The sequence below is a fragment of the Myzus persicae genome, unplaced genomic scaffold (assembly GCF_001856785.1).
Source record: "Myzus persicae strain clone G006 unplaced genomic scaffold, MPER_G0061.0, whole genome shotgun sequence".
Classification (NCBI taxonomy): Eukaryota; Metazoa; Arthropoda; class Insecta; order Hemiptera; family Aphididae; genus Myzus; species Myzus persicae.
Genome location: NW_019100991.1, coordinates 229,229 through 254,475, shown reverse-complemented (window position 1 = coordinate 254,475; position 25,247 = coordinate 229,229). Strand labels below are relative to the sequence as shown.

The 25,247-nt window shown below is 27.4% G+C and overlaps 1 protein-coding gene across 4 annotated transcripts in view; it reads left to right on the top strand.

The window, feature by feature from the left end:
- LOC111027164 (solute carrier family 26 member 10) overlaps nt 1-25,247 on the top strand; it is a 58,478-nt gene that overhangs the window by 12,082 nt on the left and 21,149 nt on the right. The window contains exon 1 of one of the 4 annotated variants that reach the window (XM_022305397.1): nt 12,173-12,690. The exons of 1 other annotated variant lie outside the window; for it this stretch is intronic. In XM_022305397.1, coding sequence (XP_022161089.1) covers nt 12,593-12,690 — 98 coding nt within the window. In that variant the 5' untranslated portion in view covers nt 12,173-12,592. Of the gene's footprint in view, nt 1-12,172; nt 12,691-23,678; nt 24,126-25,247 lie in introns of those variants that run through there. 2 more of the 4 variants (XM_022305400.1, XM_022305399.1) reach the window with 2 other exon arrangements.

Here is a 25,247-nt window from a genome sequence, read left to right as displayed (position 1 = left end):
TAATGATGCAAAATGAATTAAAATATTTCTGAAGCTTGTGATTAATTTATTAAATAGGTATCTAGTATTAAACATTCAAGGTTGCCATACAATTGACCATACCATGGGTATTATTGGGCAATTACGTGTGTTTAAAAGTGTACTGAATAACTCTGATTGATTTGGTAATATTGTTCTATATACTTGGTACCTGCTCGTTCTTTTCAAATAAAGCTATAATTTTAAAATTCGTTAAATTTTACGTTTAGATATATAATAATATATGTACGGTAAAATAATTGTTTGTCATTAAGTCGGTACCTATCCATACTTAAATTTATTTTTATCAAGTCAATGACAAAAGTAAAGTTATTTCACGCATGATGTTGGTAAGAATAAAATGTTAAAATAAATCATTCTACAATTTACTGGGTGATTCTTTTAACTGGCAATTTCTCAGGAAATATAATAAAGAGATAATATTAAGTCGTAACTTTTAAGAACATACTTTTTCGAAATTTTCCTATGATTCTTATGTAGATACCTATATGGTTTTTATTTTATATTTCATTTGGACTTCTAGAATTTGTGCTACAATTAACATATTTTCATTAGGAGTATACGAAGTTATATGAGTTATGACTTGTCTTATTTGAGTAATTTAATCATATGTAGGTGCGCCAGGTGAAGTTAAAACAGCATGATGTGTATCACTATTCACTGTATGAACTTAAGTTTTTCATCCTTATATCTCTGTTCCTTAGCTTCCTTGGCGTTAGAAATTTGAAACATTAATTGATCCAAAATAGCTTTGGAAATTATAAGACATTGAACCATAGTAGTCTGTAGTATAAGGTCTATGCGTACGAGTAAACAAAAAGCTCCCTCTATCTTTTGTCGCTTTCTATACACTCATTGCTTGTTTAGTAGGATAAGGTCTATGATTATTTATTACTGGATTTTGATAAAAGATTTGACATTCCTTTGCTCACCAAATTTATCACATATACATTAGGTATACAATATACATATTACATATTAATATATTATTTATAAAATAATCATACATTTTAACATTTTTTTTTCGTATACTGGTGGTGTGTTTTAAACTTCCGTGCGGCCGTATCCACGTCACTGTCCATGGTTTTTATTTTCCTGTGGTATTGGAATAATTAAAGGGCTCATTGCTACCATGGCTAAATATTTATATTATCATTATTCATTATATATATTTATCGCAATATTTTCGAATGTGACTATTTCATGGAAGGGATATCTTTATATTGGTACAACTGCAACCTCAACAACCAACACGATTTTAAATAGTGACAAATATGAAAATCAAATGTAATGGTCGCCCTGAACTGCCTGAACAATTCTGAAAAGTAGACTTACCCTGTTGTTGCACTGGACCCATCAATTTTGCTTAGTGAACGATACAAACTAAAAAAATCATTCTGTACACTTGACTTGACTGTCATATCTACTTGTGTATATTGTAAATGCGCGTTTGCGTGGACATTTTTTTTTATCATAGACATAATATGTTGAGTTAGAGTTGATTAAAAAATTGACATTGAATTTTCTGCAACTTTTCCCGACTGAGCATCCAGATAACTTTCATTGACAAAACGAAATGTTTTCCACCCCGTGCAGTATTCTGAAAATTTGATATCGATTTTACTATAAATATGTAGGATGCCGATCGACGATGAATTCGGCTTGTGTTTTGTCTATAGTGCTCGAATTTCAATGCACATGTAAGTTATTATATCATAGGTGCACGGATGATGGATAAGCGCGTACCTATGTTTATAATATGTGTGACATATTATATCGCACGGAAAAAAAAAACTATTTGCTTACTTGTTGCAATGGATTTTTTATATACGTGTTGCCGTTTTATGGTGCAACAATAATGAGCAATAACGTTCAATAAATTAATATCGCTGTATAGTAAAAAGACACTTAGGTACGTATCACTTATAAGTTATAACAGTAATAAGCATTTAGTACCTACTATAGAGTGATAGTGTGTATAGGTACGCCATTTAGTATCTCCATTCTAAAGAACACCACGTCGCGGTTGTCGCTATTAATTACCTAATATTATGCATTGTAATTGTATATATATTTAATGAAATATATTTCTAATCCATTAAACTTAATAAGATTCGTACGATTTGTGCGTTTTCAGTCTTATGGACAGCGACCGAGAGGGATATCGACCCGACTTGCGGTAAGTCTTTTTCGTCTTTACCAGATTTTATTTTTCACAGAGGTGAAACCTCTAAGCCCCCGCCTCTATATAAAGTGATTTTGGACGTCATGATCCTCTCACGATACCTTATTATTATTTCATTATATAATTGCTCACGTGTAAACAGTAAAAATTATATGTATCGCGTTTGTAAGAACAACATGTACTTAAATGGTCGAGTAAAATATACACATGGTTAAATAATCATCTAAAAGCAATATTTATTGAACTTACTACATGTGTTGAATAGAAACTGTTGAGTTGCATTAAAAATTCTATTAAAGTATATTTTACTATAAATTATAAATCTGATTTTTTCAAACTTTTGAGAATTTTCTTGTTATGATGAAATACAAATGAAGTTATTAAAATTATGATTTGTTGATAATATTGTTCATCACATTGGGTTTGGTTGGTTATTATAGTTTTCAGTTTCATTATCTTTGTTAGCATTTAAAAAAAAAATTATAATTTATAAAATAATTTAAAAATATTTTGCAATAAACTATTTGGCATTATTATAATACTTTTTAAATTACCTATAAGGATTTAAATATTTATAATACATATTAACTATGGAAATAAATTGATTGTTCAAAGGTTCGATGTATACAATTGTATTACTTTTAAGCATATGGTGTCCACAGTGGTACTTAAATTATTAAAATTGTATAACAAAATACGTTGATACTATTTGAAAAATACTACAATATTACGAGTAATATTTACTTACATGGTATAATATCTTACCAGTAGAAATAGACAATATTTATAATACAATAATACATATTAGTATAAAATCAACTGGTTAATAATTTAATCATGAAATCTTAAAGAGTAATACAATCGACCTTTACAAATAAAAGAAATGTATTTTAGGTTTTACTGTTCACAGACTAGGATTTTTTGATTGTTTATTGTTATAATTTAGCTATCAGGGCCGGATGTTGATGTCCTAATAAACCTATGGTTAAACTATGGCTAAACCAAAATTGTATATTTTGTTAATGAGTAATGACTCCCAAATACATAACAAGTAACAACGTTCATAAAACTATTAAAGTTAATTATCAATTAAAAAATTTAAAATTTAAATGTATAAACATGCGTGATATAAATCTGAACTTCAAAACTGATATTATCTAGAAAACAATTGCAAATTTTGTTTAAAATAATTTTAGTAATATTAGGTAAAATTAAATTATTTGATAAGTAGAAAATATAAAAATAGAATAATGACAAACAATTAGTTTCTCTCCATTGTTAAAAAAAATGACTATAAAAGTCCCAAAAATTATATAAAAACAAAAAAAAAATGATAACAAATTAGCTGTATAGAATCATTACTATAGATTCGTATGTTATTGAAACACATTTTAAGTATGTAAATCATCGTCTATCTCTATCATGTTCCAAAACAGAAGTAAAAGTTATCATAATCCAGGTTTATTACTTATTATTTAGGTATTATTCAGTTTGTGTTATACTGTAATAGACATCATAGTAATATTTATTACTTATATTGGCCTATTGCTTTCTAGTTTGTTATTTGGCAAATTAAAATTTTTGCTGTGGGAAAAGATTACATGATACCAATAGGTAACAAAAAAACCGTCTATATCTTATTTTGTAGATTTGCTATAGTTTTTGAGTTTGGTAGTGCACCCAGCGACCCCGTTAACTAGTTAATACCATTGGGAATTTCCCAATTTCCCGATTGCCCAATCCGTTCCTGGATCGAAGAATGTATGCATCCCAGCATGGCTCTGATAGCAATTCACATAATACGCTAGTAAGTATTCTCTCATCAATACGAATAATTGACAAAGCTTTTTCGTTATTTAGCTTATATCTTCATAATCGAAAGTACCTAGTCGAAATTAAAAATGGTTTTATCGAAGAAAAAATAATTACTAATCGGTAACTGGTTCGAGATTCTTAACACACAATTTAAAACTAAACTACAATAAAACGAACTTTATTATTTTCACTCGCAATAAATTAACAAAACCTAACAAAAAACAAAACAAAAAAAAAAAAAAAACAACCTCAAATTTATTAAAATATGAATGTATGAAAAAAATACTTAAGTTTTCCAATTAATAACAAAACCAACACAAAATATCTATATACCATTATATAGGTATTGTAATCGACCAACTTTTAAAATGGGAAATCTTCTCTAGTAATGCTATCAGTAAATTAAGAAAATGAACCCACTTATTCTTGACATCTGGAAAACCAATTAATTTACATTTCCTTCGGGTAATTTACTTTGCTATGGCGTACAATCAATGTTCTAATATGTCATATACTAGCATGGGGGGGGGGGAGGGGTATAGTCAAACACTATATAAATAATACAATATTGAATGCACAAAAATATACAAAATAACAAATAAGCCTAAAACTTTTAAATCAGAGACAATATTAAATTTAGAATATAAAATAGTTAACTTGTATTTAATATTCACAACTATATCACATAATTACCTATTGTGTGAATAAATATAATTTGTTCAATCCCAAATCATATAAATATGAAATTTAAATAAAAAAATATTTTTACCAGCAGTAAGGACAGAGAAATGTAACATATTTATTCGCTATACACTGCAGTATGCTCAGAATTACCCGTCGTATAATCATACCTGAAAAATCGTCAAACTATAGTTACTAAAAACAGAAGCAAATAAACCATAAATTCTCTTTGTACCTCTCATGATCATCGCACTATTTGAAATTGTGAACAAAAAACTGTTATGTATTAGTTTTTTATTATACATATAATAATATACTTCCGTATTTAATTTTTTTGTTTTTATTGCTTATTTATTTATCCGTTAAAAATTCTGAGCGAAGCGATGAATGTATTTATTTTACAATGGTATGTGTTTTTTTGTGTCTCTCATCACCTTTTGCGAAGATAAAAATCCTTAGATTTTCTTCAACAGAAACTTTTCTGGGGGGGGGGGGGGTCAAAAGCGTCAGGAAGAACAAACAAAAAATTAAGGAAAGCTGAAATTTTTTCTCAAATCCAGTTAATGTTTGATTAATTCGATTTTTAGTGTAACTCTATAGAGTTAATGGAAGATACATGCATTTTTCACAAAATGTTTATATTAGCAATTTCTGTTCACAGATTATTTTTTAATTATTTATAGGCAAAAGAAAATTATCGATCGGTCAAAACACTTGAAAATGCAATACAATTTTCTTCATAAGTCGTTGTTAGTAGAAATTACTAGTAAAAAAAGTTGTGTTTAAGTTCTCAATAATTTTTTTATGAGCTCTTCTGGAGTTAATATTTTTACAAAATTCATCAAAATTATGAAACTTGGCAAATTTTTTTGAGTTAAAATTCATAAAAACTTTTATATGTATAACTAAGATTTGAAATTTCTATGCGAGTTCCCCTCAAGTTTTCCTACATTTAACAAAAAAAAAAAGTTTAGTGGAAAGTCAAATTAATTTTTACGAGCGTTTGAAGTTTGACATTGGATATTCACCCATAGATTATTAAATTCTCATACAACGATTTTCTTATTTTGTTTTAGGACGAAAAAATACATATAATTATATAGGCCATCTTCTTTTCCTATATAATGCTTTTTCCAACATTGAATTCAAATTTAACACATACATTATACTATTATAGTGACTCTTCTAAACACCTAATGCACATCAGAGTATCACCAATTTTTTTTATATATTTATATTACAATTAGATGTATTACATTTTGAACACAAAAACTCAAACACTATTCCACCGATAAGAGTTTTTCCATAGTTATGGATTGGGCTGCAAAAAAATGGGCTAGTAAAAATAGAAAGAAAAAGTGCTATACCTAAATCTTTTCTTGAGTTAAATAAATAAAAAAATTGAAATTTCTATTCCCTTTTTTATTTTATTTATAATTGTTTTACATATGGTGAAACGTTTTTATTAAAAATGATTCGTCGATAGGTATTAATGTACTATCTAGGTAAACAATATAGTTTTCTATATTATTGAAGTTATTTAATTTGTACGCCCATAGTATAGACTAGAAAAATGCATTCATGCACGAATGTTATATTCAAGAACATAAATAAACGGCGCGGCGCAGTGCATTTCTTTAACTGATGATTATAATATTCAATAATTGTCCTCTTACTACTTTCGGTTCTTAATTATTCTTAGTGTAACCAGAAGTCCATAACTGAAGTCGACAAATTTTATTTTTTTATAATTTAATATTTTAGTACTTATTTGAGTAATACTAAAAAAGTTTATTTAATGGTAACAATCACATATATAACTTAAAATCGTTTTATGTTGTATTTTGATGTATCAATTTACCATTAATTTATTTAAATTAAAAAAAATCGATTGATATAATATTTACATTTAATTAAAATATTTAGTTTTAATTTAATTATTAATTGGCTACTCAGTCAGTCGTTTGTACCATTTGAAATCAAATATTGTTGAATGCCAAGATCATTGTTTTTCGTAATTATATTCGAAAATCTTGATAAATTATTTTATTTTGACATTCCTAACTCCTAAGTTGCAATATAGTTCTCTCTGTCTTCTATTATTAATCGAATTTCTCAAAAACCATTTATTATGTTCGTTCATAAAAACTATAGGTAATCTGACCCATAAATGTTGCTGCAGTAAAAAATTCCCATCGTTTTTAAACAAATATTTTTTTCTTCGATCCACACAAAACTCATATTATTTAAATAACCATTCAACTAATTTCTATTGGGTATATCAAATTATGCGTTTGGACTTGATAATAGTAAAAAGCGTTAACTCGTTTGCTTGTTTAGTTGACAATGTCTTGTATATATTTTTTAACAATCTATTAATGAATATTTGAAATTTAAATGGTCTCAGACTAGATCGAGGATAGTGGACGAGTGATATTCTGCCTGTAAGTCCACGTTAACTGTAAAAAATCTCCCACATGATAACAATCATTATCCCCGTTCGACTATTTCTTTTCACAGTTAGCATGGCATTTATTTATTACTTTATTAGGTACTAGCTAATCCAGTGCACTTCATTGCCCGCTAAAAATGGCAACTCTATATGAGATACATAAAATGTTTGAACTAATTATGAAATTGAGTGATTATTATTTACTTTCTTGGTATTATTTTTTCCTTTGTATTTAAATACACAAATAAATACTTATACAATACGTTCAACATGTAACAGTAAAAAGTAAAAACGAATAATATATCATATTTTCAAACTACTTTTCTCTTTTTTATATATTACTCATATAAAACTAATTGATCTTAAATTATTTGTATATCTTGTTAAATATTAAAAAAAAAATATTAGTACTTGTATAGTATGTTATTATCTTACCGCTACTTTGTCGGTGTAGTATGCTAAATATTGGAAAATATTCCATACCTCTAATTTTCTTATTTATATTTTATATTTTTATTTCATTTAATTATGGAAAAGTACTTGTGACTAGAGCGATTAAGATAAAAAACAATTACTTTAATATCCGTCACAATAACTGGTTAATATCCATCGAAATAGTAAGCGGTAACTTATACATTTTCTAGGATGACGTAAATACAACATTATATGACATATAGCAATATACAACATTTAAAAACACTTGACAATGATGATAATCAGCAATACAAAGAGGACGTTATACTCGCATGTGCTGTCTCTGTGTTACAAGAGCATAACATATTACATTTTACGTTCAGTAGATCACACTTAGCTCGGTTACCTTAAAAATTATAGCGAATTGACCTCTTATTAAAATTAAAGGTAAGATTATAACAGAGGGCTTCTCGATTGCTTTGTATATATTTTAATTTTAAAGAAACTCATGAGTATTTTAAAATTGTAAATTTTACTCATAACTATCTTTAAAATTAAAATATAATAAAAAGCTCACGAGAAGCCCTCTGTTATAATCTTACCTTTAATTTTAATGAGCAGTCAATTCACTCTAATTGTTAAGCTAACAGAGCTAAGCTTGATTTGCTGAACATAAAATTTGACATGTTACGCTCTTGTAAGACGGAGACAACACATGCGGGTATAACGTCCTCTTAAGTACGTTTTAGTTTAATAAATTGTAATTAATTATTATATAAAATACACGGTTTTTGGTAGATGACATTTTACGGTAGTACCCTAGAACATCACACGGGTGCAGTTTTTTGGTTGGTAACATAACTAGGTATCATTGAATCACTTGTCATCTTTTAGGGCATTAATATCTCAGACCTGACAATTATTAATAATATAATAAATACCTAGGTACTCTAACGGCCTTAACAAATTGTTGATGCACCACATACTTAAAAACTATTTTAGCGTATTCTACATAATACCTATACTCTGCGTGGCTTCCACAGCTCTAGTCTACATGTGGGGAAAGCGTCTGACTGTCGCTGACGAAAACTGGTCGCCGCCTGGATCGCTTCTAAACGTGTACAGAGTAAAGGTTCTTCCCAAAATTGATAGTAATTTGAACTTGGAAGTAATACGATATTATAAACGTTGCGGAAAGCCTCTTTTTAATTGGTATTCTACAAGCATTAATAATTTTAAATGTGGTGCCTAATTATTATTATTATTATTATTATTAAATCATTCTACAACAGTTGTTACTAATTTTTAATCTAATATAAAATATTTTAAAACATTAAAATACGTTAAAATATTGAATTTTGATAATCAAAAAACACAGTTATTATTAATATTGCGAATATCTGTGTAAAAATAAAAATTATAGCTTGGATTTTTGGAGCTCTAAGACTCACTGGAACCTCCTTAAATGCCAAAAAATAAGTTCAAAACATAAAATGACTAGTTTGTATGTAAATTAATATTTGGCACGATTAAAATAATATAAACAGGCGTAATTATGACGATTGGAGTTATGGACTGATAAGGTATTGCGGTATAACTGCACAGCTTGAAAATAGATCATAATATTTTAGTATATTAAAGAAATATTAATAATGTGAAACTTATTGGTTTTCTCCGATCACCGATAACTTATAGGTTATCTCGATCTAATTATCGATTGTCGATTGTCATGCATTTGAGGTTATAAACAAAAATAATAATAATTAATATTGAGTATTATATTTTTTAGCTACACATAATGTGTCGGTTACCTGTATAAATATTAAATACTAAAATAGTTTAAGTAATTATTACATGTTGTGTAATTAATTTTTACACTTGGTCTTAAATGTTATATAACAGATACCAGTAGTTGTTGGTACCCGTATCACATTTTCCTGTAATATATTATATTTTAATTAATTACATAAAAGTATTAGGACTATTAATAGTGTCTACTTGGAATTGGTAATTATAGTCGATAAAATAATTGGAAATCCGTCAAAACAAAAAAGTATTCGAGATGACTAACTAGTGCATCACTTTATGTGGGTGTTATTTTAAGTTAATGTAGTTACAAGAAAATATCAATAATAAAATGAATTGTAGAACAAGAAAGATATTGCAAAATAATAAAAACTTGTTTGTAATTATATTATATTATTATATATTTTATTTGCAAATTATTTAACGAATATTGGTGAAGGTTTGGAGAAAATCGGACAATGTGGAATGGCGACTTCATGGTCACATAAATCCAAACAACTATATTTTAATACTATAATATTATATAATTCATACTAAAAGAATTGAAGAATCTAGCTTCTATTATCGTCAGAGTACCTAGAGATACTGAAGATGACATTTGCAATATTTATTTTACCTCATTAATGCTAGTATTTATGATTCCATTGATTTTGTTTTGATTCTATCGCAATTTGTTCTAACATTGACAACAGAGTAACGGACATCAAGTTATGATAGTTCATGATTATTGAGACTGCCTATGATAAATTAGGTATGCAATACTTGTACAATTATATCACTTAATTTTGTAACAGCATTTTTAAACTAATTTCAAATGAATTTCTGTAGATTTTAAGAAAGGTATTTCGTAGGTACATTAATTTCCAAAAAAAATGAATAAAACAGTAAATAATATTAGAACAAGAATTGTTTTTTGAACGATTAAGTTACAATAGTCACATCCAGCATACTCGTTCAAGCGACTCACTTTAAAATACATTTAATTTTTATTGTATTGTTTAATTTTTAATGTAATTATGTGTACAATATACCATGTTTACAAACCCAGTTTAGAGTAATTAATATGATTAAAGAAGTAAAATGTAAACTGCTTGTAGGAATAGTAGAATTGACAACAATTAACTGCAGAGAAGATTGTATTCATTATTTATATTTCTAATATTTTAAAGTTTAACTGGATTTCAGTAACAGGGCAGGAATCAGGTTAGCCCACTGGATTTTTTTAAGGGGAGTAGCCAACAATTTTTATGATACAATTGAAGTATAATTTCTCTACACATTTGATGTTTACTGTTAGAAACGAATATAGGTGGAAGTGGTAGCGTGGTACTTTAGATTGTCAATCATTTTGGAAAATTGTATTTCCTTTCTAGAAAACTACCAAAAAATCCAAGGAAAACAGATTACATATTCTATACACCTGTGAAGAAAAATATATGTTTTGCCCTAATTTTTAGTGTAATATACAAACCTAAATAAAAATTTAATATTTTGAAATTTGGAATTATTTTGTTGTTTATTTTGTTATTTGAGTTAAGATGTTTTCATTATGTCTTTAAAAAAATATATGTTTTCATACGATTGGTTACGAATGGATTTAGCTTGTGAAAAGTTACCACGTGATGTTTATAAATATTATACCTACGTCCTACGTAGAAATATTCTTCAAATTATAACTTGTACAATTTCGATAATGTGGTCTACAATGTTTGGTATACACATTACGTCCAACTGAGTTCTGTTCAATAAACATTTATACCAGTTTTAAATTTCGCGATAACACTAAAATGATTAATTAATCGTCAAGTGGTGCACATATATAATAATATTTGTATAAAATCGTTTTACATCCCGTTTTATTGTATTATTTCTTTTACTGTATAATTTACATCATATATTATGCGCTGTCGTCGATAATAATTTTTCATAGTTTCCACTATACTGATTATTTTACAAATGATTCATCGATTAAATTGAAACTATTGGTATTATTTAATATAAATGCATATGTGTATGCACTGAAATCAAATATTGTTTCGCATCATTATGTAATAGTATAATTTTATAATTAAATTCTAAAGAAGCGGCTTTAATGCTTTATTTTAAACGAAATGTAGGTTGGTTTATGTAATTATATTGTACATTTATTATATGGAGTGTTGTTAAGTAAAGAAGTACTTTTTTCATATACAGGGTGAATTATAATAATTATTCATCGTTTTAGTCATCTAACCTAACACTTAACTAATCACCTGCTCAATAAAATGGTTGATTATAGTGTAGTGACATTTAGGGAGTGGGTACAGATGTAGTAAATATTATTTCTAGAATGCGTAACTGCAGGTTATTATTAATACTTATATTATACAGATAATTAATAGAAGATGTGACCGATTGAAAGGATTTTATTTTAAAAATGCATGAAACATTAGATTTGTTATGTAAAAACGAGGCAGGTAAATGATCTAAAATTTAATTATTGTATAACGTTTTCCTCAACAATATAGTATTTTATCAATAGGTACCTACTACCTATACGTCATCGTTTTAATTTTCAAGTATAAATTTATTAAAATTTGACATCCATAAATATTATAGTATATACTTTAGGGAAAAGTTAAATAGTCTCAGTCGTATTTGATGCATATCAGTGATCACTCTGTATATTTTGATATCTTAAACGTCGACCTTTGAAATGGACAATTATCTACATGCACACACACAATCACAATCACAACAATGGTCGACGTTTGTTGTATAGGTGTATATACACATGCATGTATATATATATATACTTATTTCCGTTGTAAAAGAGTTCGTTATTCTAGATCAATCATTAGATCAAATACCAGCATTTTCATTCGTAAGATTGTAAATTTAACTTCTGATTTCTGTGTATTTTAGCGGCCGCAGTTTTATCTATAATATTATTTGTGTCGTGTTTCGAGTACTTAACAGTTCATATCGATAACTAGTGGATATAATATTATTACATAGTCGAAAGTTCCCGCGTGTTATCGAATTAACTCGTGATCACAACATCATATTATATTGTACGTCGATTTTATTTATACCGACGTTTACCATGTTGTCAAATAGTTGTCATTTACATTTCGGTGCACTCGAATAACCGTCGGTAGTCGTTCCAGCATAATATTATTATAGTATTTACATTTTACCTAAGATACATTTTTTCTACGATGAGTGAAAACGGCATTAACACAACAATATGCGAAAAGGACACATACGGCACGTTCTTCGACGATGCAACTTCCGAAACGTCGTTGTTAAATGACAAGTACGTAACCAACAAAAATATTTTATAATACCATATTGTCATATTGACCAGAGTTATAAAACACTGCACACAATCGAAAACGTGGGAGCAATAACAAGACATTTTCAATTTATACAATTTTTTTAGGAGGCACTTGAAAATGTTTTTAAAATTATATTTAGATCCAACTTTAATTTGTATTAGCAGCAACCAGTGACAAATTGTCAAAAGCAAATTTGTGTGATTTAAAAACTAAGAAATAAATCTTGGAGATGTCTTGTTGTTGCACTAAAAAATAATTAAAAAATATATAAACATACTCCTAATGAATAAATTATTTTTGTTTTTAATAATGTGTAATCAAAAACTAATTTTGACCAAAATATGGAGATGTTGGTGGATTATGTTCTATTTAAACTGTTAATTTTTAATTTTGTACGTTTTAATATAATTTCAATTAGTAGGTTTAGAATATAGTTAATTCAGATACTTAATTCACTTGTAATAAACTATCAGATAGGAAATATGAAGTAGGTATCTGCCTATATGTTCATAATTATTATCTAAATGTGTCGTTTGTACTTAACTGTATTACTTTAAGTTCTGAAAATATATTTTATGATTCTAACTTAATATTTTGTAATATATTTTAAATTATTGTTTAATTTATAAATTTTTTAAAGCCAATAAAAACATTATTAAAATAATGTATTAATATTGAATTATAAATTATAGTAAAGAGAATTATTATCTGTATAATTTTTGTTACTATTTATCATTAGGAGAGCCTTTATATTATGTACTTATTTCTCACATTTTCATAGTATAGACAAACAGCATATAACTAGAAAGACTTTTAATTTAACTTAAATTCTAGGTGTAATAAATAATAACTTTAAACTTAGTAATCATTAAGCTTTTGAATACCACTAAGTCTGATATACTATCAGTATTAAAATGTTTTACATTTATTTTACTATTCGTTATATAGGTACCTCCCACCTATATTGTTTAAAATACTATTTTTAATATGCTAATTGCCAATGATTATCTTTTTATATTTTAACAAGTTAAACATTATATGTAGGTGCCTAATTAATAATTATGTGATGAAAGTATGAAACACGGATTATTTTAATGACCTAGGATTTCTTGAAGTAATTTACGTTGTGGTGAAATAAATCATTGAATCTCGAATGTATTAATTATAAATATTTTAATTTTTAACCATAAGTTTTTTTTATTAACAATTATTTAAATAATTCATTTTAACATTTCATTTCTATTTTACTCATTAAATATATTATTTTAATATTATACATAACGCATTTATTAAATAACTTCTATTAGTTTTTGTTTTATTAATTAAATTATATTTACTATATAAATTTTTGTGCATGTCATCAATAAATTTGTGTATCACTGGACACTGATCATGGATATTTAACAGCTAATTTTATTTAATAATTTTTTCAATAAAAACAAATAGTTAGTAGAATACTTGTATAACTCTTAATTGTGGATATTTAGTTTTTAAATGTATTTAGTATAATTTTTTACAATGTTTGAATTGAGTTGAGAATCTATAAACAATTTTGTAGATTGATCTTAAATATAAATACATTGTACAAGTAATGTGAATAATACATTAATACGTATAATTATTAAAAATCTCAAGTTTAATAGCATTTTGATAAACAAATTGTATTAATTTTAAACGGGACACCACGGGTATTCAGGATATTAATTGAAACTAAAACCATACGGTTATTATAATGATATAAAATTATAGGCATAATGATTTTTTTTTGATGCGCAATAGGCGTAGTGCAAATAGTGCGGTGCACTTTATATTATAATATACTTTAGTAGCAGAAAGTTTAGTTGATAGTCAGTAAAAACCACAGCATTACTTTAAATACATTTTATAAAAAAAAATATTGCACAAGCTGATTTTATAAGTTTAATAAATTTCATCATTTTAGTAAATACATTATCTTCAGGTATTACAAAGATGAATATACTTAATACAAACATGTAACTCTTATAATATAAATTACTTTTTAAGAGTACTTCATATTAAATCATATCTATAGATCTATTTTTATGTTTAAAACGAAAAATTAGGATACCGATGAACATGATGGTATAAAGTACTAGGAACAATACTAGCGAGTTTAAAATGTAATTACACAAGTACATCATTTGTTATTATTACAACTTATTGGATTAATCGACAATTTTTTTATAACTGAGTATTTGAAAACTATTATCAGATTTTTTTAAAATTAATAAATTATTTTTTATAATCATTTTATCTATATTTTCTTATTAACAAGTAATAAGTAATAAACACATGATGACATAATTTATAGTATGTTTTAGCGCGTATCATTGATATGTTAATGAATCGTGGTTGGAAATTATAAAAACATAGAATCATTTTGGTTGTATTATATTAATTAGCCAATATAGGTTAGAAGAACATGATAAACAATTGCTTATAACATAGTTAATCATTTTAAATTAAAGAAGTCTTGCACGAGGATGTCATTTAATATAAACATTTGTTGCTCTTTTTTTACAATATTATATTAAATATTTTTTTTTGACTACTTCAACTATAGTTTTCTTTGTTGTTTCTTGTTTGAGATTTTGAGTGAAGTAAGGAATATATGGCAAGGTCTTACGATGTTTATTTTATTTCCCGTGCACGTACAAAAAAAGTGATCTGAAAGTTTCATGTAGTAAAGACATTTTAACTATAGTTGGTATAATAATGGCATTCCAAAAAGAAAATATTTCCATTTTCCTGTGTGCTTAGTTGCTCTTTATGAAAAAATACATCGATAAAATATTTTTAAGAAATTTCGTTGTGATAGCCGGTTTTAACACTGAGTAACTAGCACTCATACTCGTTTTTAAAATGTGATGATTGATTTTCGTGATTGAGTTTCTTTGCTTTAAAATTGAATACCATAACTTTACACTGTAAATACGCTTTCCTGCGCCGATGACTTGACGATGCACGAATCGCGAAGCAAATGCAGCCTATAATATCTTGTCGATAAAGTGGCTTATTTTAGATTTTTTTAAAAATATCTTCTCACGATATCTGAAATTACATGTCTATTGTTCACTGTGGCTCGTGACCAACTGGCAAGGGTTGCTGAGATGTGATCACTCCCTGCTTTATCATTGACCTCACTAGTTGGGCCTGAAATTGATATTTGGGTTGACATCATACATTCAAAATTGATCTAGGTATACTTAATTAATGAATATTATTAGCTATAATTTATAATATAAATGATATATGTAGCCATATAGGTATTACCGTGGTACTGTCTAACTAGGTAGGTAATATTATAATACATTATGCAGTGATGATGTCTTTTGGTTTTGACTTAAAATATTGAAAGGTGACATACCTATTGAAATAAGTCTGAAAATTCACAAATTTTTTTTAACGAAAGTAGGAATTGGGAATCAATTATTATTTATTGACTATTATGATAGGATGTTATTTAAAGCTTTTTTTCTATTTTGTAAGCACCTCAAACAATTATGCCAATCGGCTATTAGTATTATATTTTGTATAATATGTAATTTTCGAATTATCCATCGATAAGGACGTATTTTAGAATTCTAGTAGTCTTAAAATATTTTAATGCCATAGATCAAATAATAATTAATAATATTTTCACATAATCATTTGTGTTCAACTAAAAGTTTTTTAAATATAATTTCTTATAAATATTTTTTTTTTAGAACAATTGTAAAATCTATTATTTCATTAATTATTAAAAAAATGTTTGTTTCTTAAAAACATTAAAAAAAAATGTATTTAAAATATTAATTATATATTGTTACTGGTAATTGGTTCATATGATAAAAAAATATTTTAATTATTATGTTTATGAAAAGTAAGTCTTTTATTTTCAATTTATGAGATGTACCTATATGAATTCGTTATATTTGGTACTTATAAAGTGTTGCGTAAAGCAAAATAAAAAAGGCATTTTTATATTATTTTAGGTTTACTCGTTGCTATTGACTTCATTAAACATATTTCCAACATAGAATAGTTAAATAATTTTTTTTTCTCGTGAGCCTTTGAAAACAACCGCAACCCGGGGCTCAAGATTGCCAGTCTCTCACTGATGGCTGTAGTAATTATATTTTAATATGATATACACGTCTGATTAACGCATTTTTATTCATGTATAATCATTTTTAAATAAACTATATTGTATTCACTAATTCTAAACGTTAATAGTATTAGCATTATGTATTCTGCATATTGTATTCACTGAATTACTTAAGAAGTATATAATACACAATTGGTTTTTGAACAGAATTGAAATACTTTATAGTTTATATTAAGTATATTTTATTCTAACGTAAGCGTAATTGTTTTTCATTATAGTTGAAAGTGTTGGTAAATTTAAGACAATAAAATTAGACCATTTAAAGATTAACGCGTCTATATCATTAAGTAGTTGTTTAAATGTATTTTTTTGTTTTGTAACTGTACCTTTATTATAAGTATTCTTTCTTTGTCTATATGTGTTACACATAATCATAATATTTGAAATACCTAACAATATTGTTTGTGATTAACAATATACATTTTATATGTAAAAAATGTTTGGTGTTTAGTCGTTTATAAAACAATTATAGCTTAGAATAGGCGCTTATATTTGGGTAATAGTTCTAACTTTGACCAAATCTATAGTTTTTGATAATATTATGTTTCAGTTTAACTAAATTAAATGTATATTGGGCAGTGGTTATGTAAATGCGAACCATTTTATTGTGTAAAATATTGATCTAAATAATAACGTATGAACTTATTTATAAAATATATGTTATTGTTTAAACAGATATGAAACGCGTAAAAAAAAAAATATTCTACCTACAGTTATTAGTTAGATTTCTTTTATTTGAAAGGAGAGAGCAGTATATGTTTTATGAATTATTATGTCTAAAGTTAAATATTCATTTTTATATGTTCGTATGGTCATATATATACATAAATGTATTTATCATTAATAATGTTTTTTTTAATGTTGTACCTAACTACCTAAGTAGGTACTTATACAGTTATACCTAACCACCTGGTATTTTTTTAACGTCATTAACTTTTATATTATTTTGGTGTACATTTTTATATATTTGATGTCAGATCTCGAAAATGCGTAAAAATGTGCTAGTTTAAGTTATAGCAAAATAAATTAAGTTAAATGATTTAGATTTTAGAATGTTGACGTGATCCGACTGTAGATACTATTATAGATTATAATATTTCATAACATATACGCGTACGGATCACTATGTGTTAGGCATGTGCATAGTCTTTCAAATATTGTATCACAAAATTACCCGATTCCACCATTTTTGTCACATCCAATTCGGAACTTCATAATAAATGCTATACAATATAAGACATGAGTAATACGGTCGCAGTAATTACGACGACGGTACTGAATAGAAATGTTTAAAAGTGTTTTGAGCTAGATAAATCTAGAAAGTCCACTTAATCTGGAATAGCGAACGAAGGCTGAGACTGTTTTTTTTATATTTATATGATAACCACTTGAATGCATATATTTGCTCTTACATCAGTAGTTTTGTTATGATGAGCAATGATGAGTTAGTCAGTAGGTTGTACAACCACATTATGCCAAACAACTTCCAACTCTAAATTTAACTGGACTTTAGTAAAATCAAAGAAAAAACATCTTTGCTTACCCAAGTTATTATATTCTGCTTACTTTACTGACAAAATGTTCGTGTTTCATTAATTGTTTTGAAGAGCGTTTATGCGAAGTAATAGTACTAGTAACAAGTACATTTGACCATGAATATATTGTTTTCCAAGCAAAAAAGAAAAATAGAATATAGAGTTACTATCTGGAGTTTATAATATTGGGTATGGATATAATATAAATGTGTGCCTTAATTATAGTACACAATAGTAATACTATTAGTTATTACAATATAATGTATATATAAAGTATAAACAATAGTCACTACTTTAGTATTAAATACGTGAGTGTTAACTGCTGATATTTAATACGAATCAAAACCATTGTTAACGAGGCCACATTATAACATAATATAATTATCAGCTCAGTTTATTATAAATTGGTTTTTTTTGTCGATATAACATGTACAGGGTACAGTGTTACGCATATTGCATATTATGTAGATCGGAACATATTCCATTTTCCCCCAATCTGGCTTCTCATGTACAAAGATGGACGGATACTGTAATAATATATTACTAATTATTATTGTTCGGATCTGGAATGTGAAAACATTTATTTTTATAATTATTAACAATAATTATAAATGATGCGCAAAAATATATGGTTTTATGTTTCTTGATATCGTGGCGACTCTCCTGTATATTATAACAGGTGTGTAACATGATATACAGAGTGATTCACGAAGTATGTTCACTCTCATTTTATCCTTTAATCATACATTTTATTCAAATTATGATTTAATATGGAATTTTTAAGTGTACCTACTTAATAAAGCATATATTTTTAAAAGGTACCTACTATTTTTTTAAATGTAATTTAAGAGGAACGCACACCTCCGTCTTACAAACGTATAATAATATAGCAAACACTGCTTTGGGTGAAATTGAACCACTCAAACTGCTGTAGTCCAAGCTAAGCAACCAAAATGTCATAATATTAATAGGAGATCATTTACTGTGCAACATGGTTTTCATATTTTCAATATCACAAATAAAAAAAAAGTTATTCAAGTTTGAAATAATGAGTTTATAAACAATAAGAACTTTTCTTGCATTTGTGGTATTGAAAAAATAAAAAATATGTTGCACAGTAAATGTTTTGCTATCAATAGTGTGAAAATTTGGTTGATTAGATTGGACACTACAGCTTGAGTGGTTCTATTTTGCGTAAAACAGTTTTTGATATGTTGTACGTTTGTAAGACGGAGACAACACATGCAGGTATGGCGTCCTTTTAAGTAGTGTTCTGCAGTAATAGGTACCAAAACTTTCATATCGAAACCATCCATTTTTATTATGCCCTTTTAAGCAGTTGAACGTTTTGGATATGTTATGTTATCAAAATTATAAATCAGTTTTGGAACGAGTAGTATTTGAGTTATTAAACTTAATGAACTATTACAGATATATCAATTTTATTTATAATAGTCCATGATAGTGAGTTTGATAATATGACCACTACAGTCATACATAATATGTATATTTTATATAATTTATTATATATACGCAGTGTTGTAAGTAATAATTTTTCTTAAAAGTATATGAAATACTGGTATAAGTACTATCCAAATACTTTAAAAATGTATTTTAAATGTTTTTCTAATATTTTGTTCATCTTTGCAGTTGTTTTTTGTAAAAAAAATTAATAAAAACAAATAACATGTTTATTACAACCATATTAATATTTCATTAAGTAAATGAGTTTTATGTACAAGTACTTATGTTCTTTATGAAAAATGTACTTATTGACTAATTTTATAGTTTGTAACACATTATAGAAGTTTAATATACATATACTAAATGGTTATCAGTCATATTTTTTTCTCGTTTTCATCATTTAAACCTCCATCAACATACATTGATAATATTTTCAAAATTTTACAATTTTTCCTTGTCGTTGTTGTAATTAGATGTCTGAAATTAAAAATTGAAAAAAGTATAATAGGTGTGTCTATAATATAAGTATATGTTTGTGATTACGTTCCTCCGCATTTCTAAAATATTCGAATTTAAAGTAGTAGGCTAGGCAGTACTAGGCACTTACAGTTTATTACTGTAACAAATAATGTAAAAACATTCAAAACACGTTATAGAATTAGGTAGTTATTAAAATTAAAAAACACTAACAATATATTTATAATTTAGTCGAGCACTTATTATGCTTAAAATTAAATGATAAAATTATTTATTAATTAAATAAAAAATTACACAATGTTGATGGATTAATAATAATTACCCGGTAGTTAATACAATTTACAGATTATCATAACCCCGATATCTATAGTTATCAGTTGTACACAAACTTAAAAAACACTGAAACTAATAGTTCGAATATTGAGTTAGATACATAAACATTTTCAAAAAAAATCCCTGTCTTAACAGTTTCTAGTAGGTATATCTTAATGTATGTTATTATTATATTTTATGCTATTTTGCGGTTAATGGATCATTGTAAGGTTCGTCCGCTACCGACGCAAAAGTAGGTACAACCTGATAACATTACTTAATAATATCAGTCATTATATGTATACTGTACAGTGTGATTTGCCTTTAGCAATCGTCATCTGCATTTTAATTGGGTTGCTTTTGTTTAAATAATAAGATTTTTTTTGAATTTTCGAGTATGTAATTTAATGTAAAGGTGTGTGTGATGTGTATATGAACAGGTGACTATTGTTTATGAAAATTAACTTAAGAATCAAAACTTAACTTTATTTAAGAAACAAAATCTGTATTACTTTTTTTTCATGTTTGAAAATTGATTAATTCCATAATCAACAGATAGGTTGTAATAGAATTATAATTTATAAGTACATAATATTAAAGAATACCGAACCGTTCCATTTTTTACCTAAGAAATTGTTTGAATTATTAATAGTATTAACAATCTGATAATAGCAGCACATTTGAAATTGTTAGATAAATTGAAGACGTATGACAAAATATGAGTATTCCTTTACTCTATTGTTACCAAGTGGAGAGACTTAGCATTAAAACATTTTTCTCATTTCAAAAAAAAAAAATACTTATGTTTCGAAATTGTTAGTGTAGAGCCTTATTAGAGATAACTAAAATCTAAATAGTAATAATTAGTACTTTATACGTCACTCATCAAATCTTATAAGAGTGGAAAGGCCGCGTTTGTCAGCCGCATCACTCATAGGCATAGAAAAGAGTATACTTAATACTTTGATATTAGGGTATATTATAACATTAATCATTGGCATGACAATATGACAAAAAATATTTTTTCATACAGCAAAAAAATGTATTATTATATTTATAAGTATTTACTTAATTAAATAATATGGAGACTTATAAAACAAAGTAAATATAATTTATAAACGAATTTTCGTGGGGCTCGATTACTCCTATATATCACCCCTCAAATACTGGTCTATATGCATTCCCAACAGGATCTGTGTACTTTTATACAATAAGTGTACCTTCTTGGAAAATTCCAGAAATAAAAATTTGAATAAACCGTACGGTTATACGGAATTAGGGAGGGGAAAGCGATAAGCAGGCTTTTGAGGAATCACCTTGTATATATAATGTATGAAAAAACCAAGTCGACTTGTTTGCACTCACACTCGTACTCTCGTACATGCATAAATTCGTTCTACAGTGACCGATTTTGCAGCGCGTCCGCGAGACCCCCGCGGTAATGCTGTATCCAATACTAGAATTACCAGTTTTCGCGATCGGGTCGTGAAATTTCAACACGCGATCACACGCGTGCGTATACCATCGTATTTTGTATTCTATTTTTCCGTTTTTTTCACATATCTTATTTGTCATTTCTAAATTTGTAATAACGTTTTGCACGTCGCGATCACTCGATTTTTGTTATTATTATTATCACCATTCACCATCATTACATCAATATTCATTATTCAATTATATCATAAATACAAGGAGTCATATATGACTAATAGTATACTTAAAACCATTGAAAAATATGTACTTGGACTGTATTATTATTCTCTTAAAATCGTAAAAGTATGCATTGAAAAGAAAAAATGGATGAAAATAAATACCTTTTCTGATTACTATACTTAATTACTATTGCAGTACTTCTTGAGGCCACCGACATGCAACGTTGTCTCATCAAATATTTAAAATCAATAGGCTATAATCTTAGCCGCTATATTAAACAAGATCAAAATAACAAAAATCTTAAAACATGCACAAGAAATAAATAAACTATGATAACTTCCTCACTTTGATGCGTGCCGAAGTATTCGCATCAAAGTGCGGAAATATATACTTATAATATTATGTAAGTTTCAAACGTCGTCGTATATTGTCGAAATTTAGGATTGTCGCTATATTTTTATTTATACTCTATCAATTAGGATGGAATATTATTATTCAATTTATTGTATTTAATAAACTCAAATCTTCGTCCGGTTAGTCGTTTTCGTGATTTCTACAGATCAACCCGCAGTATATACAGTCTTATACTAGGTATTCATCAACATCCTCCAGAATGAAAAAGTACCATTATTATTATATGATTATTTAAAATGTATAATTGTATAATATATACTGCAACACCATGTATAGCTCTGTAAATTAAAAATAAATCCTTTAAAAAAATATCAATCACAACAAATTAACATACAAGTACGCATAATTTTTAAAGCAATTTAACCATTATAGATACCTATAATTAATATATTAAATTACTTCTTGAATACCCGAACAATTGTGTTGTTTAATATCGAATATGTCTTTCATTATTATTATCACCGAAGATGACCACAGACTCTGTACCACACGAGCGTGAAAGAAAATGTTAGCCCACATTTCTGGACTTATTTCAAAATTGAGCCTTTCAAAAATCTAGCCTTATGCACACCACTACCTAGCCCATAGGTCGATCATGTCCCGACAATCTAGTATCTACTGCATAGCACGCGGTTAACCGTTGGAGGTTTCGAGTAGGCAATATTATAATTAGGTATAATAATAACAAATCATAAATAATTATTGTTATAATAATAATATAATTGCGATTATCCCGGCGACAATTATATAGGTACGCCATCAATGGTTAATTGTTGTTAGCAGAGAGAAGAAAAAAAAACGTTTAAAAAATCGTCACGACCCGCGCGCGTCCGTCGTAGCCCGATCCCTCCCCTCCCCTTTCGACAGGCACGCGGATGAGTCGCCCAGGCCCGCGGCCGGCCGCTCGCGTCCTCGACACCGCCTCACGCCGACGGTTAAATAAAGTGCGGCAAAACCGCCACGAAGTCCGTCACAACGATCAAGTCTTCTGGCCGCAATACGTCGCCAGTGCTGTGGGTCCTCTTCAATTTGGCTCTGCCGCGCTTTCGTGCCCGCGTGGTGTGTTCGGCGTCATTATTGTTTCGTTCCATCTTCATCATACTTTCCGTCGAAGTGTTACATAATTATTTACCTATCGATTTTAAAAAAATTCCATAATATCGTAAAATTTAAAGTGTTCTACATTTTTTTTTCGCTGTGTCGTATAAGTGTCGTTTGCAATATTTTCGGTCGTGTGTGTGTGTGTGTGTGTGTGTATGTTTTAAATCCATCGCGACGCTCGACGTAACGGAACACAATAATATAATACTAATAATATATTATTATTATATTTAAATCTCCAACGGACGAAAACAACATCAGTTGGCCCGTGTCGGTGAGATAAAAATAGGTAACAATAATGTATATATTTTTATCCTACAAAATATTATCATAACCCGTTCGATCGGTTTAGGTACGATATTTATATGATTATTTTTTTTTTTCAAATCAGTTTCCTCCATAATTTTTCCGGTATTTTTTCGTCGGATTTATTCTTCGCTCAGATACGTTTGAGTAGATGTATCAATACACTACATCATAGTTCTATACTATACTTTACAAATTCGGTTCACTGCAGCAATGTCGTAAATGCGCACGCAATAATTCTTCCGAATTCCTATACGTTTAAACATGTGTAACGGAGTTGGGTTTGTAGTCGAGCGTAATATTATATTATCGTAATGATTGTTCGAAACAATTTTAATTAAAATTAAAAAAAAACATTTCGTAGATTTTATTTCGAGCTCTATTTCGTGCTGTGTAATACACCTGGATAATGTATATCGGTTGTAGGTATTTCTAGTTGTGTCGAATTGTAAAATAATAATATGCTTTTAATATAATTTTAAAAGAATGTCTAACTGTGTAGGTTCGAATTTTATACAATGTAAGCATTTTAAGCTCTAAGAGGATAATATTATATAACTTCCCATCGTATAAACTGTACAAAAAAATTAGGTTTTTGTTATATTTCCATAATATAATATTCATCGAATCGAACTATACTAATTTTCCCCACGTTGTTGCACTTTATGTAACTTAAATTACAAATAATAAACTGTGTTATTATGTAGTGTGTACCTTAATCCTACAACCAGTTTAATGTTTCAATATACACACCACTCTTATACTTATATAGTCTCGGCTATTCATAATTACGAGATGTTAAACATAATGTTTTAAACGTTTTACTATTTGAATTAAAATTAGGCATTTATATAAACGTATATATATATTATACAACTGGACTACCATACTGACCTTAATTGATAATTTAAATCGCATGTTACTACATTGTTTACACATCAGTCATTATTTCAAAACTCTTTTAATTAGTAAATGTAATGAATTGAAAAATTAGGTAGTTCAATCTTTTTATCATAATATATACATTGTACACGAGTGATAGCAATAATTTCACGATAAAATATATGAAACTCATAGTGTCTGGAGTTATTGTTGTGGGAAAAAT